This window comes from Saccopteryx bilineata, chromosome 5 (assembly GCF_036850765.1).
Source record: "Saccopteryx bilineata isolate mSacBil1 chromosome 5, mSacBil1_pri_phased_curated, whole genome shotgun sequence".
NCBI lineage: Eukaryota > Metazoa > Chordata > Mammalia > Chiroptera > Emballonuridae > Saccopteryx > Saccopteryx bilineata.
In genome coordinates this window covers 8637298-8664321 of record NC_089494.1, presented here as the reverse complement: position 1 = coordinate 8664321, position 27024 = coordinate 8637298, and the positions used below count along the sequence as shown (strand labels likewise).

General features: G+C 48.7%; 1 protein-coding gene across 4 annotated transcripts in view; it reads right to left on the bottom strand.

Moving 5' to 3' along the window:
• The window catches only part of SP110 (SP110 nuclear body protein), a 43020-nt gene that overhangs the window by 4779 nt on the left and 11217 nt on the right, over positions 1-27024 (bottom strand). For all 4 annotated transcript variants that reach the window (XM_066279938.1, XM_066279937.1, XM_066279939.1 and 1 more), the window contains exons 4-15: positions 26110-26376; positions 25709-25783; positions 24748-24831; positions 23364-23441; positions 21454-21522; positions 18178-18327; positions 14269-14349; positions 12988-13041; positions 7723-7785; positions 5694-5843; positions 3391-3459; positions 3027-3077 (exon numbers count right to left, since the gene is read on the bottom strand). In XM_066279938.1, the coding sequence (XP_066136035.1) occupies positions 3027-3077; positions 3391-3459; positions 5694-5843; positions 7723-7785; positions 12988-13041; positions 14269-14349; positions 18178-18327; positions 21454-21522; positions 23364-23441; positions 24748-24831; positions 25709-25783; positions 26110-26376 (1191 nt within the window). The remainder of the gene's footprint in view (positions 1-3026; positions 3078-3390; positions 3460-5693; positions 5844-7722; positions 7786-12987; positions 13042-14268; positions 14350-18177; positions 18328-21453; positions 21523-23363; positions 23442-24747; positions 24832-25708; positions 25784-26109; positions 26377-27024) is intronic.

Genomic DNA, 27024 nt, shown 5'->3' with positions numbered 1-27024 from the left:
CAGCCAGGCTCAGGTGAGAAAGGAGAGATCCCTGAGAAGTGAAGGCATGGTCCCCTTCCCCCCAGAGCCCCAGAGGATGCCCAGCCTTGGAAGAGCGGGGCTGTCACAGGCTGGGCAGGGACGACGACCGGGGTGGGGCGAACTCTGTTCCAGCAGCCGGCTAGCGCTCTTGCATGAAGTGTCTGGCTCCGTCGCTCGTCTGCAGACCCTGCTCCCTAAATATGGCCCAGTGGGTGAGGGCACAGCCTCGGGAGCCAGACGGGGCGGGCCTGTCGTTCTGGCTTTGCGATGCACTAACAAGGTCCTATAAGTCTGCATGACTGTCATCAAGGCCGAGTGGGGGACTTGCCTAAGTGACAAGTAACTTTGGACCACTCCTGCAAACCCCAAGGGAGCTTAGCCCGGCGATGGGACCTTGGATCACTCTCGGTCTCACGGAATCATCTTCCCTAAATCCTAAGGACGAGTCCAATGACCACAGGTGTCCCCGATCTGTCTATAAGCGGATGTGGAAGCAGTGGGGGGCTTTGGGAGCTCTGGTCAGCGAGCCAGAGGACAGGGGAGGACAGGGTCACGGGCACAAGCAGCACGCTCTCCTTTCCCTGGTGCAGGCTGCTTACTGCGCCGTGTGGGACCTCGTGTGTCCCCAGGACTTCTGAAGTGACCACCCTGCCCCCAAGGGAGGGAGACAACTTTCTGATGTGTTCCCCCAAATCTTGGGTTTGGCTCGGGCTCCCCCACTCGTCTCAGCAAACAGGCCTCTAAGGACGGCGCCCTGCCCGAGCTCCGCAGCCCGCGCTGAACACCAGCAGGAGGTGTGAGCCAACCCGAGCCTGCTCTGAAGAGGGTGCAGCTCAAGAGCACAGAGAGTGGGCGGACACGGGAAGTGCCATGGAGGAAGTGGGAGAAAGGCCCGCTGGAGACGAGGAAGAGCAGAACGGAAAAACCCTCCTTAGAGACGGGGAAGAGGAGCTCCAGGAATTCTTGAGGAACACGGAAGAGGGCACCAGGTGAGAATGATACGGAAAGACACAGCCACGGGGAAGGCTCTGGGAGCTTCAGGACCCGCACACACCGTGTACCGTGTCCTTTCAGGACCATCTGTCAGAGAGGGCAGGCAAGGACGGTCCCCATTCTGTAGACCCGGCAGGGTCACGACCCACAGGTTGAGAACCGCTGCTGTAGACAGAGGACACAGGCTTAGGTGCAGAGGGAATTCCTGGGGGTCAGCACATTTCCGGGGGCACAGCTGGCATGGGACCCAGACACGCCAGCCCCTCGTCTGGTGCTCCCCCCATCCCATCAGGAGGGCTCCAACGAGTCACCCTGTCCCAGCACTGATGACAGCCCAGAGACACTGCGTGGAATCAGACGTCACGGCCGGGTGGGGATGTAGGGAGGTTAGGGGAGGTTGCTGTAGGTGGATAACTGCCAGCGTTCACCTGGATTCTTGCCTCCACTGGTGTTTTCTAGAAAGACCAGGGGTGGATTCTTTCTTTTTTTTTTCCAATGTACAGAACAAAGGACCTGAAATGTGACCACTGAGGTTGATTTCAGCTCAAGCGAGTATTTTCTGTTCCAACTGACTCCGTAAAATGAGCTGAATCGTACTGATTTCAGGGTTCAATGGTACAATGTTGAGCGAAGTGCTATGCCAATCGTAAGGAGATGTACCCACTTATATTGTTATCAGGGCCTCTGCCTACGTTGTGTGGGTTGTGCGCTGAGCAAGCAGCCCACCTTGGAGGGGGCTCTGATTTCCATCCGTCGCATAACCCATCGGAGTCCTTCCTACCACAGTCTGCCAGCAGAGGGCAGCAGAGGCTGTGGTTTCAGGAAGCCTGACAGGAGGGGGAACGAGACAGGAAGGCGCACCTTGTGCTGGTTCACACAGGTGCAGCATATGAGCAAGTGGAGGCCCTGACACCTCTGCTCATCCCCGATGCAGAAGAATGAGCACGGTACCGACCACTGACAGTCATTTAAGCCGAACATGTGCAAAGCACAGAGGGGACGGAGCAGCACTGACCCACTTACTGCCTTTCACACTGTGAACAGGACCAACACAGCTCATCACAGCTGCGACAAATGTCACAGGGAAAAAATACAGGGCTCCAGGAAGTCACGTCAGGAAGACCTGACCCTGGCCTGCGGGGCAGAGGATGCTTTGCTCAAGGTGAGGCCGAGGATGGGAAGCAAAGGGCGGGATGAGGATGAGGGAGCATGCATGCGTGTGTGTGCGAGAGAATGTGTTGGGGGGGACGGGACACACTGAGCAGGCCCTGAGCAGGAAGGAGGATGAAGTATCCAGTGTCAAAGCGACCTATGTGTTGACAAATCAGGCTGATGACGCGCAGGGGGTGTGCGTGGGGACTGGGTTATGGGAGTGGATAATGTCCTGTTTCTTGACGCTGGGTGCTGGGTACACGTGGGCTCTTGGCTTGTGTGAATTCCTCAAGCTCTACACTTATGGTACATGCATTTGTCCATGAGCAGGTAGGACCAGTGCTACTCAACATGTGTCCTGTGATGGGACAGGGGCTTGACCAGGACAGAAATCAACACACTGCCACCGCCACTGAGGAGGTCTGGCCCCGGGAAGACTGTGTGCAGTGTCACAGTTGGTTCACAAGCTCTGTGTTTTTGCAGACCTGCAACCAACAAGCCTGTAGGTGGCGCCAGTAGACAGACCCCAGCTTGAGTAGCACCTGCTACCCTTTAATAAAAATTAGTGGGGCAAAGAAGGCCAATATGGCTTGTGCCAGAGAGGGAAGAGGGTGTGACAGGAGAGCAGGCTGAGGAGTAAGTTATAAGAGTGGAAGAAAAGTGAATGCAGGAAGAAGAGAAGGAGGAGGAAGAGGAAGAAGAGGAGAAGAGGAAGAAAAGGAGGAGAAACAGGAAGAAGAGGAGGAGAATGATCCCAACCAAGAGGCACAAGAGTTCAGAGGGGCAGAAGCAAGCCCAGAACCGACCACAGAGACCAGACCTGCACCCCTGACTAACACAGAAGAGAAAGTTTGTCTCACCAGAAACAGGAACACGCTTGGCTTTGCCTGGATTAGGGTTTTCACCAATGCCTAGAATGCAGAAAGGCATTTACATGAGAACTTGACTTATGGGTTCTGTCGTTGTCCCTTAACCATTTTGGGGTCTTTATATGTTCTGTGTCGAACAACACTTTCCAGGGCAGATGGGGTGGGCAGCACTCCTTACGTGCTGCCCTTCACGGGAGTGTGTCCCACGTGGCACCTTGCTGGAAAGGAGCAGAGACCCAGGAGGAGGGCACAGGGTGGTGGGAGGGAAAGCGGAGGAGGGAGGAGCTGGCGTTTCCAGCCGCAGGCCGGGGCCCTGGGGGGCCTGAGGGCGAGTCTCTGCCTCTCGCCTACTTACCCTTTTGGGGAATATTTTTCTGAAGAGTTCTTGTTGAATTTGAACAGACATCGTTTTTCCTCTCCTTTGCTAAAAGAATTTAAAAATAGCCATTTATAATCTATATATTTATTATATACATATATTTATTATATATATATATCAGAAACATACATGTGCGTATTTTCCATGTCAACTACTTTGAAGTAATTTTTCCCATCTTCCTTCCAGTTTGGGGAAAGACAGGTATGAATTCTTACAAAAGGAAAATCATAGCATTGACCAAGTAAAAATAGCAAACTCATGTTAATAGATAGAAAGGCTGAAATAGTACAGAAGTCAAAATTTCAAATTATTATAGAAAATAATGTGTACAATTATATATACACACACACACACACACACACATATATATATTTAACACAAATCCTGAAGTTAATAAAATGTTAGCCTTATAAGTATTATATAGAAAACACTTTTAAAGGCTGACGTATAGGGCATAAAGCAATGAATTTCTATCCTGGGTGATTCTGTCATCCAGGGGCATTTGGCAATGTTGGGAAAATTTTTCGTTGTGATTGGGAGGCATGTGCTATGGCCTCTGATTGGTAGAGGGCAGGGGTGTTGCTAAGCACCCCGTGATGCACAGCGCAGCCCCCACAACAAGGAAATATCTGACCCAATATACCAAGAATGACAATTTGGTAAAACTCGGGCATACACCACTCTGGAAAAGATAAAATAATTTGTCTAACTCAAATTAAAAAAAAATTTTCCACAACCAAAAATTTCTTAATAAGTTGGAAGACAAAAAAACAAAACTAGAAAAATTGCAATAAGATAATAAAGGGTTAATTTGGATTATACCAAAAAATAAAAATAAAAGAATAGACTTATACAAAAATGGGTATACATGAACAGGTAATCCCAAAAGAAAAAAATTCCAATAAAAATTTATTAAAAAACAGGTTCTGGTAATTTATGAACCTCTCAAACCTCAATGGTTTATTTACAGGTATCAGCACACTATAGCCTGAGGGCAAAATAGGCCCAATGCTTGTTTTTATAAATAAAGTTTTATTGAAACACAGCCAGGTCCATTTGTTTATATATCTGTTTCTGGTGGCTTCTGTGCGACAATGGCAGTATTAAGTAGCTACAATAGAGACTGTAAGGCCAGCAAAGCCCAAACTATTTATTATCTGTCCCTTTTTAAATAATGTTTGCCAAATGCTGGTTTAGAACAACCCAGGTTTACTTCTCCCTCATGCTGTTTGTGGATGACAAGTTAGACGAGGAACCATGTGACTGACACTATGGATCCTGGGACAGAGGAGCCTCTGTCTAGATCACCACTGGCTCCACGGCAGAGAGAATGACAGCACAAGGGCTCTTAAAGCTTTGGTTTGGAAGTGACCTTCTCACTTCTGCCCACATTTCTTTGTCCCTGTTGAGTCACATGGACATTCCTGGGAGCACAGGGCAGGGGTACATAGCTTTCTGAAATACTGGTGAGAGGTAATAGTCTGTCTCAGCAAGTTTAACCACATGCACAGCGCGAAGGAATTCAAAGGGAAACACTGGTGACATATTCTTTGTTTTTAATTTGTCAAACACAAAAATCTCATTCTTTTCAGTGTTGATGAAAGGGCAGGGAAGAGGGCATCCGCATGATGTTACTGGGAGCCTGAAGTGGTAACAATTTGGTCATCACTGTGTGCTAGTTTTAAATATACAGATTCATTGACCGATTGGTCTCATTTCTAGAAATTAACCTTTAAGAAATACTACTGAGGCCCTGACCAGGTGTCTCAGCTGGTTAGAGCATCGTCCTGATTCACCAAGTTTGTAGGTTTGATCTTTGGTCAGGGCACTTACAAGAATCAACCAATGAATGCATAAATAAGTGGAACAACAGATTGATGTCTCTCTCCCCCCTCCTTTCTAAAATCAGTAAATAAATTAAAAAACAAACAAACAAACAGGAAATACTACTGAGAATGTGTCCGCTTTGGGGATTGGTGACACTCTCCTGACTGGGTTAGCTCGTATCAGTGAGAAGCTCCCAGACTCAGTGGGCCAGTGTTGACTCGACTAACGGAACTGTAAATCGCAGACACTGGGAAGTGGTCCTGTGAATCAGTTACTTCTTTTAACCAGCACTCTCCAACCGACAGATCCTTTCTCTGTCTTCACATCCTTCTTGTCTAGCCTGCCCCTCTCCTTCTAGTATTAACTTTCCAGGTCCAGCTAACCCTGTGCCTGCTGCACAGGGACCCTCCCACACCGCGCCTTCAAATGGCAGATTCTGTCACCAGCCTTACCCGCAGGTCCAGACGTTCCAGCACATGCAAGCTTTGCCTTTTGAGCTCTTGTCATTATCTTTGAATTCCTGGTTGAGTCGTCTTCCTTTTGAGTCGCCTGATCCACCACCTGGAGCTTCTCTTGAATTCTGTGCCCAGGTGAGGCGGTTCCTAAGCCAAACGGTGACTTGTGAGTAGTGTTCATTAGGGTTCCCACTAAAGCCCTTTCTTCCCGTTAGTGACTCCCCTTCACATGCTCCCTGTCTTCACACTGTCAAGAAATCCGGTATCCCTGTACCTCACTATTTTTTTTAATTTATTTTTTTGTATTTTTCTGAAGTGAGAAATGGAGAGGCAGAGAGACAGACTCTCGCATGCAGCCGACGGGGATCCACCCGGCATGCCCACCAGGGGGCGGTGTTCTGCCCATCTGGGGCGTTGTTTTGTTGTAACTGGAGCCATTCTAGTGCCTGAGGCAGAGGCCATGGAGCCATCCTCAGTACCAGGGCCAACTTTGCTCCAGTGGAGCCTTGGATGCAGGAGGGGAAGAGAGACAGAAAGAAAGGTGAGGGGAAAGGGTGGAGAAGCAGATGGGCCCTTCTCCTGTGTGCCCTGACCAGGAATCAAACCCAGGACTTCCACACGTTGGGCCGATGCTCTACTGCTTATACCTCACTTTTATCTTCCTGTTTCTCTACCGATATTCCTCTCCTTTCTCACAATACACCTTCCTGTTTTCTGTTCCCCTTAGACTCCTCTTTTTGTCTACTGATTACATGTGTATCAGTAAGAATGTAGGCTCCACATCTGTCCTGCTCCCTGCTGAGTTCCCCGGATCTAGGACATGTGCCTAGTACCCACCTCAACTAAATTCATCTTTGTTGAATGAATATACAAAGGTAGTATATTTTGAAAATATTAGAATCACGTATTTTTCACCCTTATAAATTGCAATGTCCCAAGGTTCCCTAATCATTAAATCAATAAGTCTCAGGGGGAGGGTAGAAGCTGGCTAGAACTGAGATGTCACTGCTCAGTGAAGACTGTTTTGGAGACATTACAACACCCTGAAACACAGAATTTTTTGAGAACAAAGGGGATTGCTAAGTTCCAGAAAGTATCTTCATGCACCAGGGAGAAAAGTTGGGAGGTCTGAATGTGAAGTTTTCCTAGAAGTCACTGAAATAACAGAAACCTCAGCATTTGACAAAGGGTAAGTTTCCTCCAGTCTAGGGAGGTGCTGGGTTGGGAGTCCAAAGAGACAAGGGTCAAAGAAGGGCAGACAAGGATGTCTGAGTCCCCTCCCCCCCAAGACTGAGGGGTGTTGAAAACAAGCAGAAAAATGGGGGTATGCCCAAGGCAGTGAAACTCATGAGATCTGCATGTCTGGAGCTAAGATGAGATCCCGTCACAGGGCACTTCAGGCCCCCGTAAAGCAGGGAATCCAAGAGACTCCTCACCCACTAGCACACCTGGAGCCACAGAGAAAGGAAAGGAGAAAGAAGAGGGGAGAGGGGAGAGGGGAGAGAGGGGATACTCAGGGGAGAAGGAGAACAGGGTGAGGAAGACCACAGATAGAGCAGAGGAGCTAGAAGAATGCAGTTTCATGAATTTTTATTTCCTATACGAAAACAACACAAGTTTTGTGGTAGATGCATGATAAGTAGGTATGAATCGTTTTGGGTGGCATGGGGCACTCAGTGATTACAAATCTCTAACTGCAGCTAGACAGAAGTCAGGAGTCCGAATCCTGCCTAGACATTTGGCCGGGCTTTATCTAGTCTTCCTGGCTCTGAACTTGCACTAGACACAAGGCTAATCTCAAAACCGTCCGATATCCCTTGTACACCTCTACCCCATTCCTTTGCAACAGTAAGAAAGGAAGCCTTTGGAACCAATGGGTGTCTGGGGCCCAGGGAACAGGGATGGGGCTGGCCCTGTCCTAGTGACACCTGGATGCCCATGTGGCTGGAGAGGAGGCCATGAGTGTCATCCAAGCGAGGACCCTGATGAACAGTGGGGGAGTGAGGACTTCCCTCTTCCTGCTTACCTTCCAGGAGCCTTTTTTCCTGTCTTGGTTTTGACCTTGACCGGCTACATATTTTTCTTTTTTCTAAAACAGAAAAAACAAAAGTCTTTTATGGCTATAAATATTGATCTATAAGCTTGAGATGTCACTACTTCATGAATCAATTTATTTCTGTCTTTCCATCACCTCTGGGAAGCAGAAAACCATGAGGTCCATGTGAAAAAAAGTACTCCATTTTACTTGGAAATGAAAAAGGTTGAATGAAAAAGTAACAAAGATATACTAAAATATTAATATTTAAATTAGACTTTTTTTTCAAATTCATAACCTGGGTTTTCAAGACTTGAAGAAAATATATAGATTATTGTAAGCTATCAATATAAAAAAACTTCTTAGCCAAAACTCAAGGCTGGATGCCATAAAAGTAAAAGATAATTTTAAAAAATTAAAAATGCCTACACTTCAAAAAACATCCCCACAATATTAAAACAAAAAATAGAAAAAAAATGCAATATATATAATAAAATAGAGAAGGTTAACATCCTTAATAAATAACACATAATATAAATAGCACACAAGGAAAATGGGCCAAGGACATATATTAAAAATTCCTAAAGTGAAAATACAAATAATAAATTTACTATAAAATCATCTTTAGATTATAAAATAATAAAAAAATGCATATGATAATAAAAAATGCATTGCTTGGTTTAAAAACTTTTCTCCCATCTCGGTTGATGAGGAAATAGCTAACGAGCACTCCTGTATTGCTAAAGAGAATGTAAGCAATTATATTTTCTGCAGAACAATTTGGTGACATGTATGAAATTTAAAATATGAACACGTAGACCAAGTATTCTCACATTTAGAAATTAATTCCAAGGAGATCATTAGACAAGTGTGTGATGATAAAAACACACGTGAACACGATTTCTATTTTCATATATAAATTGGAAATAGCCTAGCTGTCCATCAACAAGGTGATTGCTTCAATTATTGCACGTGCAATCGTGTGCTATGCGGCTAACAGAAGGAAACAGGTGGCACCGACATGGCGATACGTGTATTAAAACCACAATGAAAAGACGTGTGTATAGAAGAGACTATATAGGATGAGTTTATATACACTATGACAAAGAGTATGCTCATTTGTAAGGTGCATAAATAAGGAAGGTGAGCAGAGTAAATCGACTTAACTTCCTGAGCGATCCATTTCTGTACTGTTTGCAAAACTTGTCAGAAACACTTGGCAGACAGGACAGGACAGAGACTATACTGCAGTACAAACGAACGAAGTTTTCGTGGCTTCACGGAACAGTGTGTTTCTCGGTCACCTGGAGTCCTCTGCAGGACCCGGACTCTCCAGAGCAGCTGTCCCCAGTGCGGTGGTGTCGAGACCCATGCTGCCTGGCCCTTGGCCCCGCCCCCTTCTCCCCTTCCCACCGTCAGGGACGGCGTTCCCAGAGCACAGTGGGTCTTCTGTGTTTTGACTCAGGAGTGAAACCCACCCCCCTGAACTCATTGGCCAGAGCCAGCATCATGGCCTTGTCCCCTGCAGGGGGCGGGGGAATGCAGCTTTCTGGGCCAGGGAAGAGAACCAGCACGAGTGAAGGGCACGAGTAATGCCCACCACACAGTGGGCAGGCCGGGCACTGACAGCTGTTCCTCTTCCTCTTGTCTCCCTTTTTCCCTGAGTAGTCAAGTCCACGATGTTGTTGTTGATCTGGATACTTGTCCTTCTAGAGTAAAACGACATCTACCAGCCTTTTTGGCAGCCACGTACCTAGTCCTGGCCATGAACCGGTAGCAGAATGACTCACGGCAAACTGCAGAGAGAGTCCTTCAGTGGAGGTGGTGTGCCTGTCCTTGACCTCGCCTCTGCCACTTTGGCTGGAATGCAGACATACTGGCTGGACCCCCATGAAGGGGATGGCTAGGCTGATGATGGTGACGCAACAGGCATGTGTGGGTGTTGGGAACTGAAAAATCAACCCTAAAATCAATCAACTTTCTAATATAAATATAATTGTACTCTGAAATCCCAGGTTTCTCTCTGATTTGTCTACTTTGTCTGATTCTTGTTTGTGTCTAGTCTTTGTTTAATGTTGTCTAAATGTGATTTTTTAAGGCCTGAATTAAGTTCTTGCATGCAAAAATTGGAAATGCCGGCTCTAATATTGAAAAAATAAAATGGTTTTATCCCTAAAATTTTTTTTTTCATTTGGAACTTGTACAGAGCGCTCATTTAAATTTAAATAGAATGAAATGTGGATCCTAAAGACTTGCTAATTTGGCCAGGCTGCTCCAAGCTGCAAGCTAAGAAGCTTGGAGCAGGGTAGATTTGTCTAACAGAAGTGTAAATATTTTTACTATAGGAAGATAACGAGAGTCATACTAGATTTCTCCAGCCTTGATGTACTCTTTAAATTGCCTGTTAATTAATAGGATAAAAATGTTTTGATAAGTATGGGAATGTTACTTCAAAAAGTATTTACTATATTTTGTTAGACTTATAAAAAGAACATATAGACAGGTATTTCTTACAATCCTCAGGGTCAAGGTATTATAAAGTGTGCCCAACAAATGCTTAAAGGTCAATTATAAATAATAAAAAAAGGGGGGGGAGTCATATCTTGGAACTCCTGCAAATCTTCTTTACCATGCTTTTTACTTTAAAACATTTCTTTTGAATGCTGATGTACAGAGTCTTACAGGAGCTGAGAGACTCTGGAATCCTACAAGAGAAGCCAAACCTCTTTCTCCTGCAAACTTCTACCCTCCTTCATTTGATCCAGCTAATAACGCTGTTCTGTTTTTTTTCCAATCAGCTGCAGATAGATGGAAAAAGTTTATATAGGTGGAGGAGAACACTCAAACCCCTCAGCGAGATCTTCTGAGCATGGCTTTAAAGGTCTATAATGACCGAGAGAAAACAGGAAAAAGCAGACAAAGCCCAAAGAGAGATCAGGCAAAATACCAGCTCTTGGCATACACCCTTAAAGGCTCCAACAACCCTAAGGGGCCTCATAAGCCTCCATCAGGGCCCTGCTTCAAGAGTGGAAAAAAAGGTCATTTGGGATAAAGCCTGTCTGGCTTCTCAGCCCCCACCAGGGCCATACCTTTGCTGTGGGAAAAAGGGACACTGCCCCCTCGCTCCTCCAAGGGAGGGTTCAGTCTCTTCCAGCCCTGTTCCAGCCACCTGCGACCTGACCTTGCTCAGGCTGCTGGGACTTGCCACTGAAGGCTAAAGGTGCCCGGGGCCGTCGGCCCCATCACACATCACTATGGATGAGCCTAGGGTATTCTTCCAAGTAGCAGGTAAGTTGATCTCATTTCTTATAGACACAAATGCCACTTACTATACCTTGCCTGAATATTCGGGTTCTGCTCATCCCTCGAAAATCTCTGTTGTGAGTGCTGATGGTCTTATTTTAACATATAGTGTCTCCTTTATTTCTCTTGCCTCAAAGCCCCATGCCTATTTTAGGCTGGGACCTACTCCTAATCTAGAGCCTCTCTCTCTCTCTCTCTCTCTCTCTCCTTTTTGCCCACTTCTGTTACAAATTTACCTATGCCACACAGCACAGTGTATCCCAAGGTTCTCCTCACCACCCCACGGCTGCAAAGCTCCAGGGAAAGGCTCCCTGGGTTAATCTCTTCAGGTTAAAAGAAAACAGAAGCTCCATCTCCATACACGCTGCAGACGGCTCTTCCAGTCTACCTGAATCATTGCCAGAAGAAGCAGTGGTCACTGGGACTTGGACTCTAGCTGCAAAGTGTGGAAATATGACAACAACTCCAGTGCCTTGCAGACTTTTCCTGAATGTGTGTGACTCCTGCTCCTTGGGACAATTTTCAGACTGAAGTGGGGTTGGGTTGAAGGACATTCAAAACTGCAAAGATTTTATTTTAGATCCTACTGTATTAGTTAAGACTTTGCTTGATTAATCTAAAAGGTTTTATCACTTCATTGTATTAAGACACTTGTTTTGGTGTTTGTTAGTATTGGCTATTTTAATTTTGTTGTTTATTTTATATTTTCCCAGTCTGACTCTAAATCAGAACATGGGAAATCAGATGAGTATAAATCACAGAACAAGAATCGAAGTTTAAAAAATATAAAAGGGGGATCTGTTGGGGACTGAAAAATCAACAGGATTCTTAGAGTTTGGATATCTGGGGAACAGAGGTGCTGGGAGCTGACTGTAAGCTGACAGTCTTCCCAACCCCCACCTCACCTGCCTGATTAAGTTGCAAAAGCTGTGATGCTCATCCTGTGTCCCATGTTCCCCCGAACAACTGGAAGGAAGTTACTTCTTTGTGTGAGGTTGTATATGTTAAGTATTGGTGGGGGGTTTTCTGCACCTGGTGGAGTTCTTGGGTTGCCTTGGAAACATAATTGATTTGCTAATTTCCACCTTGCCCAGAATAATAAAGAAGGCTGCAGCTAGGGCAGTGGCCATGTTTTCTGCGGCTCTGCTAGGGCGGTAATTTTACTGTTAGCAGGAGCTGGGGCTTCCTCCCAAAACCCATCTTTTATATGTCTTTAGTTCTTTGTCTATATTCATTCATTTCATACCGTTCCCGCTCAACACCCTGGAATATATTTATACTTGTCGCAGGGGTCACGACATGTGAGCCTGGGACTTGATGGTGTATGAAACCAGCCCCTGAGCACTGACCTTCACCCAGAAGAAAGTAATAAGTTCGTATTTTAACACTTATTTTTTGTGGGGAGGGGCTGAAGGAAGGTCTATTGTCCCACATAGCAAGCAAATCCTATTGGCTGCTGCAAAGTATTGCAGATTTTTTTTTTTTTTTACAGAGACAGAGAGAGAGTCAGAGAGAGGGATAGAGACAGACAGACAGGAATGGAGAGAGATGAGAAGCATCAGTCATCAGTTTTTCATTGTGACACCTTAGTTGTTCATTGATTGCTTTCTCATATGTGCCTTGACCGTGGGGCTACAGCAGACTGAGTAACCCCTTGCTCAAGCCAGCGACCATGGGTCCAAGCTGGTGAGCTTTTGCTCAAACCAGTCGCCACTCAAGCTGGCGACTTCGGGGTCTTGAACCTGGGTCCTTCCGCATCCCAGTCCGACGCTCTATCCACTGCGCCACTGCCTGGTCAGGCGAAGATTTTTTTTATGTTAAAAAAATAAATCACCATTTAAAAAAAGCGCATGTCTTTCTGGCTTGGATGTCTCTGCAGCCTGAGGCTACCACGGTTGCCAGGAGTAACATCGGGTCCCCTTAGCGGAGAACACACGGGCTGTTTCCACTTACGCTTTTCTCCAGGAGACTTCCGCGAAGACAGCTTGCTTCTGTTATCCTGGGGATCTAGGAAGTATGACAACGTCATTTTTAAATAAGCCATAATAAATTTATATTTATCGACCACACTCATTTCAGACAATATTGAGGTGACTAAGCTTCTGTCCCTTCCTTTGTGATGGAGAACCATGGCTCCAAGATGCGCCAGCCCACCTTTACCCACAGACTCTCCTAACACCCGTGGATCTTTGACACGGATCCGCATTCTCATCTGCAAAACGGAATGAATTTCTCGGACCTCCCCAAGCGTGTTTCTGAAACCACGAGCACGTCTGAAATGTTACCGTAGAAGTCAGTGCAACAGAGGAGAAACTCTTACAATAAAATTTATTTGAAAGGTGGTGAAATTTGACATATTCTTTCTGAGATATCTGTTGTTGGAGAGTCATTGTGGGGGTTCTGTAAATTTGCGACACAATGACCCACATTCACCAACAAACAGAAGAATGTTCAGTGCTTTTCCCCTTCAGGGACAATGGTAACAATGACTACGTGTGAACTCACACGCACCCTTTCATGAGCACAAGTCAACAACATCAGTTGCTCATGCCCAGTTGTACTATTATATTTAACTTTATAACAAAATGTGTTTCACTCCAATTTTCCCAGAAAAGGCATGTAAGAAACATGGAGATTGGGGCCCTAGGAAAAAACTTGATCCATGGCTTGGGCACTTCCAATAAAGTACCAAGAACTGAATTTCCCCGTGTATAAGAGACACATTAATTTGGGGGCCTAAAATTTGAAAAAAAAAATGTGTTACATAAAGTTATTGAACTCCAGTTTTATTCATCTACAAAAATGAGTGCAAAAACAAGCACAAAAAAGCAGGAAATGCAAGTAAAAAAATCTACAACCACTGTATAAGATGCACCCAGTTTTATAGGCCCCACATTTTTTTGAAAAAAAAAAAGTGCATCTTATACATAGGGAAATATGGTATATGTTTAGGGTGTGAATTCTCAGCAGTGGTGATGTTGCTCAGAAAATTGATTCCTGGGAGTAAAACCTTACTCTTTTTATGCATAAGGCACAAATATATACATCCCATAAATCAATATATAAATCAAGAACACCGGGGGGGGGCATTCTTGCTTAGGAAGAAAATATCGAAGTGGGCTGCCTAGGGCCAGGACAATGAAAAAGGGGTTGAGAAGCTCTGGCTTAGAGTGAACCAGTTCCGAATCCGAGCTTCTGGCAAGGGCACCGAGACCCACAGTCCCTCCTCCGTACCGTGCGCGATCCTCGGTGGCGTGCTAGCTGGGTCCTGGGATCCCTCTGCTTCACTCATTTCTGAATCGTCATCACTGACCTCTGGAATAAAAAGTGACATTCTGTTCCAAGCCCAGTAAACCCACCCTAGAGAGTTTCGTGGGGCATCTCGCAGAGATTAGGGAAGGACCGTGGACATTCTGGAGCTGAAGGCTGGAGGCTGCAGGTCCTGCTGGAGCCTCCATGGCGCCCTCCTGCGTGTCTACCACTGGGTGTCTCCCCCACTGGGGGGGGGCAGAGGGCAAGGCTGGTTGGCAGAGGCCCCTCTGCTAACAGAGACGTCCAGTGGGAGAGCAGTCATTTAAACTTGGGGGGGGCAGAGGGCAAGGCTGGTCAGCAGAGGCCTCTCTGCTAATACAGACGTCCAGTGGGAGAGCAGTCATTTAAACTGGGGGGGGCAGAGAGCAAGGCTGGTCGGCAGAGGCCCCTCTGCTAATACAGACGTCCAGGGGGAGAGCAGTCATTTAAACTGGGGGTGGGGGCAGAAAGCAAGGCTGGTCGGCAGAGGCCCCTCTGCTAATACAGACGTCCAGGGGGAGAGCAGTCATTTAAACTGGGGGTGGGGGCAGAAAGCAAGGCTGGTCGGCAGAGGCCCCTCTGCTAATACAGACGTCCAAGGGGAGAGCAGTCATTTAAACTGGGGGTGGGGGCAGAGAGCAAGGCTGGTCGGCAGAGGCCCCTCTGCTAACAGAGACGTCCAGTGGGAGAGCAGTCATTTAAACTTGGGGGGGGGCAGAGGGCAAGGCTGGTCAGCAGAGGCCTCTCTGCTAATACAGACGTCCAGTGGGAGAGCAGTCATTTAAACTGGGGGGGGGGCAGAGAGCAAGGCTGGTCGGCAGAGGCCCCTCTGCTAATACAGACGTCCAGGCGGAGAGCAGTCATTTAAACTGGGGGTGGGGGCAGAGAGCAAGGCTGGTTGGCAGAGGCCCCTCTGCTAATACAGACGTCCAGGGGGAGAGCAGTCATTTAAACTGGGGGGGGCAGAGAGCAAGGCTGGTCGGCAGAGGCCCCTCTGCTAACAGAGACGTCCAGTGGGAGAGCAGTCATTTAAACTTGGGGGTGGGGGCAGAGAGCAAGGCTGGTCGGCAGAGGCCCCTCTGCTAATACAGATGTCCAGGGGGAGAGCAGTCATTTAAACTGGGGGTGGGGGCAGAGAGCAAGGCTGGTCGGCAGAGGCCCCTCTGCTAATACAGACGTCCAGGGGGAGAGCAGTCATTTAAACTGGGGGTGGGGGCAGAAAGCAAGGCTGGTCGGCAGAGGCCCCTCTGCTAACAGACGTCCAGGGGGAGAGCAGTCATGTAAACTCCGGGCCGGAGGCTCAGAGTGATCTTTCAGATCTTTGAGGTCAAAACTGTTTTCATAATCGGGTGTACGTTGTCTTTATTAGTAAGTAGGTCTTCTTACAGATGGAGAAGGAGCCACAGCAGGTGAAACTGCTGGTGCCTTAGTACAAATCAGTGTCCCCAAAACTTAGCAGTAATCACTGCGTTTGTCCAACACTGACATTAAAAAAAAAAAGCCAGTTTCATTTAAGAATGTTCTTGATGAACCAGTAAAATTAATTAATTTGGAATAGGATTAATTCCAACGTGGCAGAGGCGAGTCAAGGACAGGCACACCTCCTCCACTGAAGGACTCTCTCTGCAGTTTGCCTGAGTCATTCTGCTACTGGTTCATTGTCAACTGTCAGGACCAGGTATGTGGCTGCAAAAATGACAGCCAGGTATCCAGATCAACAGCAGGGGTTTGACTACTAAAAAAAAAAAAAAAAAAAGGAGACTTGCATACACATCCTCTTAATAGTTTCTGTGGAAAACTGGAGTGCATATAAAGCCATTCACTGCACCTTGAATTGCCAAGATTGTCTCAAGAAAAAAACTTGTGTGATGGTTTGAGATGCAACTCACTGTAAAATCCAGTGACTTACATTTCTCAAATATCCATGATATTATTAATCATGCATGAAAAGATTCATTCAAAATGCAAGATAGCATTATGTATTTTATTGTAACAGAATATGAAAAGTTCATTGACATGGTTTCAGAGTCTATATTACAACTAACCTTTAAGAAATTAACTCTTGCCTGACCAGGCGGTGGCACAGTGGGTAGAGCGTCGGCCTGGGATGCAGAGTACCCAGGTTCGAAACCCTGAGGTTGCCGACTTGAGTGCAGGTCACCAATTTGAGCGCATGGTTGCAGGCTTGAGCATGGAGTCACTGGCTTGAGCCCAAAGGTCGCTGGCTTGAAGCCAAGGTCACTGGCTTAAGCCCAAGGTCATTGGCTTAAGCAAGGGGCCACTGCTCAGCTGTAGCGCCGCCCCCCCCCCATCAAGGCACATATGAGAAAGTAATCAATAAACAACTATGGTGCCACAACAAAGAATTGATGCTTCTCATCTCTCTCCCCCTTCCTGTCTTTCTCTCGCTAAAAAAAAAAAAAAGAAAAACGAGACTGTCTCTCGTTGAGTTTCGGTGTAGTGCCAAAAATGAGTATCCATAGGTATTGCCAAAGATTGTTAATATGCTCCAACCTGTTAAACTACAAATCTGTGGGAGACTGCATCTTCTTCCTACATGTCAATCAAAGCAACATGTCACAACTGACTGAACATAGAAGGCGATAAAAGAATCCAGCTGCTTTTGATTAAGCTAGACTTTAAAAAGATTTGCAGACATGTAAAATGATGCCATTGTTCACACTAATTTCACTTGGAAAATATATTTATTTTTCATAAAAATATATTATTTATGTTAACAAGTAATTAGTTTAATATTGCTACTTTAAAAGAACTAGCATATATGTGTGTGTGTATGTGTGTGTATATATATATATAGTGAGAGAAAGAGACAGAGACAGAGAGAGGGATAGACAGACAGACAGGAAGGGAGAGAGATGAGAAGCATCAATTCTTTGTTGCGGCATCTTAGTTGTTCATTGACTGTTTTCTCATATGTGCCTTGACTGGGGGACTTCAGCCAAGCCAGTGACCTTTGGGCTCAAGCCAGCAACCACGGGGTCATATGTATGATCCCATGCTCAAGCCAGCAACCTTGGGGCTTTGAACCTGGGTCTTCAGCATCCCAGGCTGACACTCTATCCACTGTGTCACTGCCTGGTCAGGCAATATATAAATATTTTAAAACGATCAGTTTTAATTTCTGGTAAGGCATACATAGATACAAAAAAGCTCTTTGGGGAACCTCTATAATTTTTAAGAGTATAATGAAGTCTTGATACCAAAATGGCCCTGGCTGCTTGGCTCAGTGGTAGAGTGTCGGTCTGATGTGTGGATGTACCAGGTTCAATTCCCGGCCAGGGAACACAAGAGAAGTAATTATCTTCTTCTCCACCCCTCCCCCTCCCCCTTCTCTACCTCTTTCTCCCCTGCCCACAGCCATGGCTCGATTGGTCCAATCACCTTGGCCCTGAGAGCTGAGGGTGGCTCTGTGAAGCCTCTGCCTCAGGTGCTAAAAATAGTTTGGTTGCGAGCATAGCCCCAATGGGCAGAGCACTGGCCCCAGATGGGGGGTTGCCAGGTGGATCCTGGTCAAGGTGCATTTGGGAGTCTGTCTGTCTATCTCCCTTCCTTTTACTTGGAAAAGAAGAAGATCCCAAAATGTTTGAGAGCTGCTGCCCTAGGTCTCAGCTGAGGTCAGCTGCACCCTGTGACCACAGCCGTTTCTTTAACAGAAACTGTCAGACGTAACAGGCACTGCTTCTTCTCTGCTGCTCTTGTCACACCTCATCACCTTCCCTGCACTCCCCCTTCTCTCTACTGTGAACTGCCCATGTGCACCTACCCTGCGCCTGCTGCACGGGAGACCCTCCCACGCTGCGCCTTCAGACGGCAGATTGTCACCAGCCTTACCTTCGGATTCAGACGTTTGGGCACGTTCAGTCTTTGCCTTTTGGGCCCCTGACACCAACTTTGAGTTCCTGGTTGAGTCGTCTTCCCTTTGAGTCACCTGATCCACCTCCAGGAGCTTCTCTTGGATTCCGCGCCCAGGTGAGGTGATTCCTGGGCCAAACAGGGACTGGTGAGTGGTCCCACCGAGGTGCCCAGGGCGCCTCGTTCTCCCCCCTCTCAGTGCCTGCCCTTCCTCCTCATGCTCCCAGTCTCCCAACTCTGAGATCTCTGTGCCCCTGGGCCACACTCTTCTCCTATTTCTCCGTAATTATATATTTTTTCTTGTGTGCATGTTACTCCTCCCCCCCTCTCCAAATTCACTATCTGGCCTTATTCCTTGTACAACCTTTTGAAATCAACCAGAGATATTTGTGTGTGGGGGGACCCGAGAGGGAGGGGAGCTTACTGGTTCCTGTGTCTGAGTTATACCTGCCACTAGGTGGCGCATCTGAGTAAAAATAGCCTGGTGGCTCGTTTCAGCAGAGGAGGGGCCTTCTCAGGTTACCTCTGCAGGTTTCCCAGGGCCTGTGTGTGGTTCGGGAGAGGGGGTGCCAGGGGGGAAGGGTGTGTGTGCAGGGCGCTCTGCTTCATTGCTGAGAGATCACAACTTCCACTGGCTGTGGACTTCCGTGGCTGATCCCACACGGGATGGCCGCGGTCTGGCGGAGCAAGACCACCTCTATGGAGGCCAGGGGGACGCAGGCAGGCACAGCCACATTCCCTCCTGGCAGATGGACACGTGCTCTTTGTTTTTATAGCATCCCCAGGGGGACTCAGGCAGGCACGACCACATTCCCTCCTGGCAGATGGACACGTGCTCTTTGTTTTTATAGCATCCCCAGGGGGACTCAGGCAGGCACGGCCACATTCCCTCCTGGCAGATGGACACGTGCTTTTTGTTTTTTAAGCATCCGAGTGCCACTTAATGGAGGAAGCAGGAGTGGCTAAAAGTTGGAGAGGAGGTACCGGGACAGACGCGCAGGGAGTTTAATCACGCAGGTACTGAGCAGTTACCCGAAAGGAACGGGCAGCCTAAAAGAACCTGAAGGCTGCCGTTACGGGACAAGTTTCATGATTCTCCCTAGCACAGAAGGAGGGTTTCAGAGAAACGAGAATGTTACAGAAAACAAAGACCACCATCTTCTTTATGCACATAAGAGTGTGGTATGACGCAGAAAGTCAGTACACTTTCTGTGTTTTGGGTTTTTTTTGTGTGTGTGTGTGATAGAGACAGAGAGAGAGAGAGAGAGAGAGAGAGAGAGGGAGAGATAGGGACAGACAGACAGGAAGAGAGATGAGAAGAATCAATTCTTTGTTGTGGCACCTTAGTTGTTCATTGACTGCTTTCTCATATGTGCCTTGACCAGGGGAAGGGCAACAGCAGAGCGAGTGACCCCTGGCTCAAGCCAGCGACCCCGAGCTCTCAAGCTAGTGAGCCCTTGGTCAAGCAGGCGACCTCGGGGTTTCACACCTGAGTCCTCTGCGTCCCAGTCTATCCACTCTGCCACCACCTGGTCAGGCTGCGTTCTTTATTTCTCTACAGTTGATATCTCTTTTCAGATGTTTTTAGTATTTTTAATAAAGGTGATTAATTAAGTGTAAAATAATGTGACCTTTAGAAAAACATCCCTGCAAAAATTTTCATTTAAACAGGGAAAAGGCCTGACCAGGCGGTGGCGCAGTGGATAGAGCGTCGGACTGGGATGTAGAAGGACCCAGGTTTGAGACCCCGAGGTCTCCAGCTTGAGTGCGGGCTCATCTGGCTTGAGCAAAAAGCTCGCCAGCTTGTGTTCAAGGTCGCTGGCTCGAGCAAGAGGTTACTCGGTCTGCTGAAGCCCCCCAGTCAAGGCACATATGAGAAAGCAATCAATGAACTAAGGTGTTGCAACGAAAAACTGATGATTGATGCTTCTCATCTCTCTCCGTTCCTGTCTGTCTGTCCCTATCTAGACCTCTCTCTGACTCTCTCTCTCTGTTCCTGTAAAAATAAATAAATTAATTAAAAAAATTTAAACAGGGAGAAAGACAAATCTGGCAAGGCCTGGCCTCTCCTGCTCCCTTTGGTGGCTTGGCAGAGGGAGATCTCAGCAGGTCAGAGTCACCCAAACACAACAGGCTGGCGCCAGGCCTAAGGAATCCCCCTGTCTAACAAGACCACTTCCCTGACCAGGGAGCGTGTGCTGTTGGGTAGTCACACAGATGTTCCTGCCCCCCGTCCTGTAAACGTGGGTGCCTCGTACTGAGACGCTGGCCAGAGGGCACGCAGACCTGCAGGCTCTAAGTTCGGGGTAAGAACGATTTGGAGGACAGTGCAGGTCCCACTTCTCTGCTGTGAGATTTCTCCCCAAGAACTTTTAGTTTCCTGTCTATGTGACTCCGCAGAGCACAATAATAAATTCATAAATGGTCTTTTGTCAGATCACTCTCCAAATTAAGGGTCACAGGAGATACGGGTTTCTGTCATTCAGCAAATAATTATTAACAACTCCGTGGTGCTGTTTCTGGTCTATGGAATGTAAACCGCCACCCACACAGACAGATTCCACCAGCTCTGTTCTCCTGTTGCCCGCGGGTCTGCACAGTGGGGGAGAGATGCTACAATGTTACCCAGGCTTTTGAGCTGGTTAAGAACATCAATAAAGAATTCTTTTCCCTGACCCAGGTGACCTGTATTTCTGTAGTTGTCCTATATATAAAGAACATGGTTATGCGACCGGGGTATCGTCTCACCCCTTCATAGTTCTTAGCCAAGCATATACCGAGCGCACAACTGCATTGATGGCTATGACAAATCTTGAAATAATAGACAGGTCAAAACTGGAATTATAGAAGTTCCCCTCCAATATATTGCATTCCTTCTCAGCAACAGGAACCCAGCCATTCAAGCCAGAAATGGAAGGGCAGGCCTTGAGGTCACCATCTTATTCTATCCTCACTTTCCAGTTTATCAAGTCCTGTCGGCTCCAGCTCCCAGCTGACCTGGACCGGGCCCTCTCCTCTCTGTCTCCGCTGCTCTGCCCGAGTTCCGGTTCCTATCCAACCCTCTCTCCACACGGCAGCCCTGCTCCCGTTCTTTTGTCTTTCCAAGTCATTCAGTACACAGCGCCAAACTTGGGTCTTGTCAGGTTTAAAACTGGCTGTGTCAGTCCGCTCCCCACGGCCTTCAGACCAAAATTCACCTTCCCACACTTCGACCTTCAGGCACGAGCTGCCCCCAGACCCTCCCGCTCTCCTTACCTCGCCGGAGGCTTCTTTTCGGTTTCCTCTTTTTCGGAATTGACCAGCTGCTTCTTTTTCTTTTCTTTCCTGGAAAGAAAGACCACAGATCAGCTTTTATGGCTGCACACATGGAGCTGCCCAGCTTCTCTGTCAACGGTTTGCAGCTCTTATGTTTGGTCTTCAAGAGTGGCCAGGAGGTGGCTGGTGACCTTGGGCCCTGCTGCTTCCTGCAGGGGTGGCAGGGGGCGGGGGGGGGGGAGTTCTAAAGCGGCAGAGCAGGCAGAGCCATGAAGAAAAGGAGACAGTGATCCCGGGCAGTGCACTTCTGGAAGCTTTGCTGTGGAATCACAGGAGGGCTCTGGAGGCAGGGGAAGTGAGCTGGGGCTCCAGAGAAAGTTCGGAGCTGGGCTGGACTTGGGCGCTGGCTGGACGCAGACCCTTGTCAGAGGTTGCTGCCGAGTTCTCAGCAGAGAGAAGGGGCCCGGACACTGTAATCAGGCGAGGCGGCAGGACTGGTGGCCTTGGAGAGAAGGAGGGAGCTGGGGAGGGGGGGACATCGGTTGCCCGACGTGGGGGGATTCTTATCTGACGCCGTTCTACAAAGTAGGAGGAAGAGTGATCTCTTGAGGGTAAAAAGGAGGCGCTGAGTGGGTCAGAGGTTTGGGGAAAAACAAAGGCTCATCGCAGCAAGCGGGGTGGCCACGCGGGCGGAGGGCTCACCAGCTGAGATGGCGAGGACCCAGCAGGTGCGGGCTGCCCTGCTGCGTGTCTCTGCCCAGAAGGGCCTGCTTGTACATGCAATGTGCAGAGAGCAATGACAGGCTGCTCCAAGACCTTCCAGAGAGTTCTAGGAAAAGACCGAGCGTCAAGGCCGGCTAGGTATCAGCAACAGGTTACTGGAATGAGAGCTCTTGGACTCTGAGCGGGTCCGACGGGGCTGGGAGACGGGCAGGTAGCCGAGCTGGGAAGGGAAAGGCCGCTCCAGAGGGGACACACTGTCGGGAAAACCAGGGAAGGCTAGTTCGTGCTGAGCAGGGGAGATCAGAAGTTGAACGATTGTTGTAGGAGTTCAACTTTGAGGACTTGGTGCCCAAAATGGAATTATTAAATTATGGGGAAGTTGAGGCAGGTTTGAGCAATGGAAGGGTCTGTGGATCGCCTTTGGGTGTGTAGGGGGGGCAAGACCTGGTGGAGGACAAAGTCACTGGACACGAGCAGAGGGGGAGATCGGGGAAGTGGGCGAGCCTGCTCTTCGCATGCACCCTGAAGGTGTCCCTGATGATGGCAGGACTTGGAACGGAAAGCTCTCAGGCAGCCTTGAGATCCGCCGGGGAGCAGAGCGGAAGGCAAGGGGTGATACTGATAAGGTGACCAATCGTCCTCCTTTAGGGAGGACAGTCTTTCTTTTGTAAGTTCCGTCCTCGCTCGAAAAGTGTCCTCCTACATGTCCTCCTCCTTTTTGATATTGGAAGACTCATCTGTAAATGTCCATATTTGATTGGTGCAGAGTCGATCCATTGCGTGTGATGTGGCATATCTGTATCTAGATGAGTACTTTTTTCTTACAATTATTATTAAAAATTAATAGGCATTTGTAAGCATAATTACAACATAAAATATTACCAATGTTTTTATTATGCATTATTATAGTGTATTATTATTGCAATGAATAAAATGTTTCTTTGATTTATGATATTGTTTTCTCTTAACTTTATTTTTGTCCTCCTTTTCATTGTAGAAAAGTTGGTCACCTTAGATACTGAGGAAGTAGTGAGTGTTTCACTCGAATGATTATAAAGCCTCAGAATAAAAAAGGGGGGGTGATGGAGCAAGAGGCCGTGAGTGCCCGTGACCAGACACGGTCGGAAAAGCAGAATGCAGCCCCGGATTCCCCGTCCCCACACCTACAGGAGAAAGACGACCCTTACCTTTCTTGGTGGCAGGTGTGCTGGGGGCCTCCCCACGCTCTTCTGGGTCATTTGGTTCAGGGGAATCATCTCTGATCACTGACAAAGGAAACAGAACTCATTTCAGAGGTCACCTGGGCTTGAGAGCAAGCGCTGAGGGGGCTCAATGTGAGAACAAGAGGGCGGAGGACACGTGTGGTCCAGGGCTGGGGACCTGCCGGTCAACAGGGTTCCCCGGCTCCGCCTGGATCTGGTCAAACTTGTAGTTATCGTGACCCGTGTGACTGTCGCGGAACCCGGGAGCAGCTGCCTGCGGGGGAGGGTTCAGTTTGGCCCGTGCTGATGGGCTCAAGGGCACTCAGCAGCCCTCCCTCCCAGCAGGAAGCCGAGAGCAGTGCCAGGGGTGACCTTGAACTCTGACGGCCCCCGTGACGGTGAAGGTCTGTCAGATGGAAAATGCACATTACTGCTTAGGCGTCTGTGAATGGGTGTTTTTAACCCGCTCTGCCTGTGATGGTTTCACCTTGAGAAACAGCAAACGGGGCCAAGCGGCTCGTCCATGTCAGTGGGAGGGACATGCCGGCTCCGGTTAACAGCAAACAGATGCAGAGTAGGAGCGGCAGCCGGGTCGAAGCCCTGACAGATCATGGCCCGGCTCAGGGAAGGCGGCCCCCTCTTTGTTTTCACAAGGCTATGCCGTCCACCCATCTCAAACCCTGGCCCATGTAGACAAGGGAACTGAGGCAGGTGGGCAAGCAGCCACCAGGCCCCGTAAATAATCTGTTACGTTTCAAAAATTTTAAATAATATCCGTTTTCTAAAAATCCAACCCTCAATTATAGACAATTTGAGGGTTGAACGTGAAAGTTCCCTGCAGTCAGGGTGGGGATGGGAAGGAGGGAGGACCGTCTGTCCGCACTCTGGGGCCCCAGGTCAGCGTTCGGGTCACACGGAGATTTTGTTGGCTTTGCCCTTGGATGGAGCAGTGTTGAGCCTGAGCTGACCGAAGTGGCTTCAGAGAGGGGCTAAGGCCCAGCTGCCCTGGCTCAGGCCTTTTGCGCTCTCCTCCCGTGTCCCCACCACAACCCCTCCTGGAAGATGAATGTTCCCCCTTCGCAGACCCGAGTGGTGTTTGAGGTCGGGTCCAGTGGGTATCGTGGGGCTCCTATCCCTCGTCACGGGCGCCCCTGCGCAGGCCACCTCTCCCTCCCCCGGGGACTCTGTCTGCACCCAGGGGCTCGGGTCTGCTGCCCGTCCATGCCGCCGAGGGCTGGGTGAGCAGCCGGACGTGGGCCACAGTGGTGGTGGCAGCAGTAAGGAGAGCCCTGTCCCGAGAAGATGCGGATGGCTTCTCCTCTTCACAGACCCGACAACTCAGGTGGATTTAAGTCGTTGAATCAGTTACCTGACGCGTGGACCGAGGGAGCACGGCGCGTCTCCTGAGCGTCTTCTTTACCTTTTGTGCGTGGGGTCGGCTCATCACAGGACACTGAGCAGGAGAAGAAAAGGAATTTCAGGTGACAGGACCGGCAAGCAGGGGACAGAGCAGGAGGAACGAGAACAATCTATTCTAGCGGGTGAAGGTGGTGGGGCCGGGCCGAACACCGCGGCCTGGTGGGGTGAGACAGAGTGCGAGCGTGAGCCTTCCTTTCCCTCGACTGGCTCCTGACTCATTTAATGACGCTGCCTAAAGTTTTCTTCGGAAAATCTGGGAGATGGAACCTTACCCTGTTTATTTGCTTTGTGATTATGTCCACCTTATTCGGATGGCATGTGTTAGAGGCGAGGAGGAAACATTATTCGGATCCCTGATTCTCAGAACTCATGACACCAGTTTTGGCAGCACCCAATAATAGACAACGGTACATTTAATATACTCCAACTTCTTTTATAATGATGGTTTGTGGTCGACAAGTGACACAGTGTTAGGCACTTAACCAGGTCCAGCAGACCTTTAAACGTGTTATCATCCTTTCTAACGATTTCAATAACATTACTCTTAGAATTCAAACCATATGAAGATGAACACCATTGAGAGGGAAAGGCCTGTAGTCTATCAGAGGGCGGGCAATCAGGTGAGGGTGGCAGACGTGTCTGTTGCCCAAGTTACCAGTCGATCAGAACAGTGTGTTTTGAGTGTTGGTTGGACGGGGCTGTTCAGACATCACCGCATCAGACTGGCTGGGGCAGCGTCCCTAACAAGCGGTCCTGTGCCAAGTTGGTGCATCGGTTCCCGTCTGTGTCTTTTTCTTTGTCATACCCAGTTGTTGTTTTTTTTTCCCTCAGGGTTTCCGCCACAAGCTGGCAGGTGTGTGTTCCACCCTCAGGCCCCTTGAGCTATGCTAAGTCAGCCCCAAGGACGTTACCTTGCTCAGCGGCAGGGGAAGTGCTGGGTATCTGTTGTGAGCCCTCTTCATCAGTTATGTGGGATGGTAGGTTGACTATTGCAGACAGAATGAAAAATCATGACAGGTGACAGGGACAGGGTGTGGAGCAGGAGAGGAAGGGTAACAATGCCCAGGGTAGACGGAATCCCAAAGTCCAAGGGCAGAGGGTTGGGCTGTTCGAGGGGTGGAGGAAGCAGGTGCTCTGGGCCCTGCCCTCACCCAGGCCCCTCGCAGAGTCCGTCATCCTTGGCAGGGCGTGCATGGAGGTGGGTATATGGAAGGGGCAGGTCAACACAGAGACGGGGCCCCGGGGTCCTCGGCGTGGCCCCCGGCACCACAGGCTGGTGCCGCACAGGTGCTGGGCAGGGTCTGTGTCTCACCTGGAGTGACCCTTCCCTTCTGGGTGACTCTGGAAGGAGACCCGGCAGGGCCAGCCAGGCCAGATGGCTCGCTCAGGGCCTTTGCGTGGCGCTGAGGGACCGCTCTGAGCTCACTGACGCTGGGCACAGTGGTCAGGTGCCTGAGTGGGGGCTGCTGGGGCGCAGGCAGCAGCGACAGGATGTGGCGAGGCCTCCTCTCTGCCGCGCCGGGCAGGGCTCCGAAGGGGATGGGCTCGACTCTGTCCAATCCTCCGCAGATATCTGCAACTGGGATTGGTCAAGGAGAACACATCAGCACAGGGGAAACTCGGGATCATCTGGGGGAGGGATTTCTTGGCAGGTGATTTCCAAAAGGCCAGGCACGTCGACTCGGTTCATCAGCATCGCCCTCCATCGCGGCCTCTTTCTAACTTATATTCTATGTTCAATGCAGGAGGAGATCGATGCTATAACTGTATCTCGCCTCCGACCTAATACCCAAGTGGTTTCACACATAAAGGTGAGTTTCGCTTTGTCCCCAGGGGTTTAATTTCTTTTTCTCCAGCTTTTTCCCTTACTTTTGGTTTCAGAATTTAGGCAATCACGAACAACCCTTTAATTGAAACAGATGTTCCTGTTTTAATAAATAAACATATCACACTTACTTCCCTGCAGCAAATCAGATAAAATATGAATTTCTTTTCACAGTGTTTCTGGTTTCCGCAGACTCGGCCTCCGTGTCCCGCACCTTACGATCTGGCCACACTGAGCTTCCTCCCCGCCCTCACCCCGGGCCCCATGGCTTCCCCACGCTGTCCCCTGCGTAGCCAACAGTGGGTTCCTCTTAGGATTCTTCTCCATCACTTATTTCATCAGTCAAGTTGTCTCAACCAGGGTCCAGAAAAAAGAAAGTAAGGTGGGATTTTGGAGAAGGGC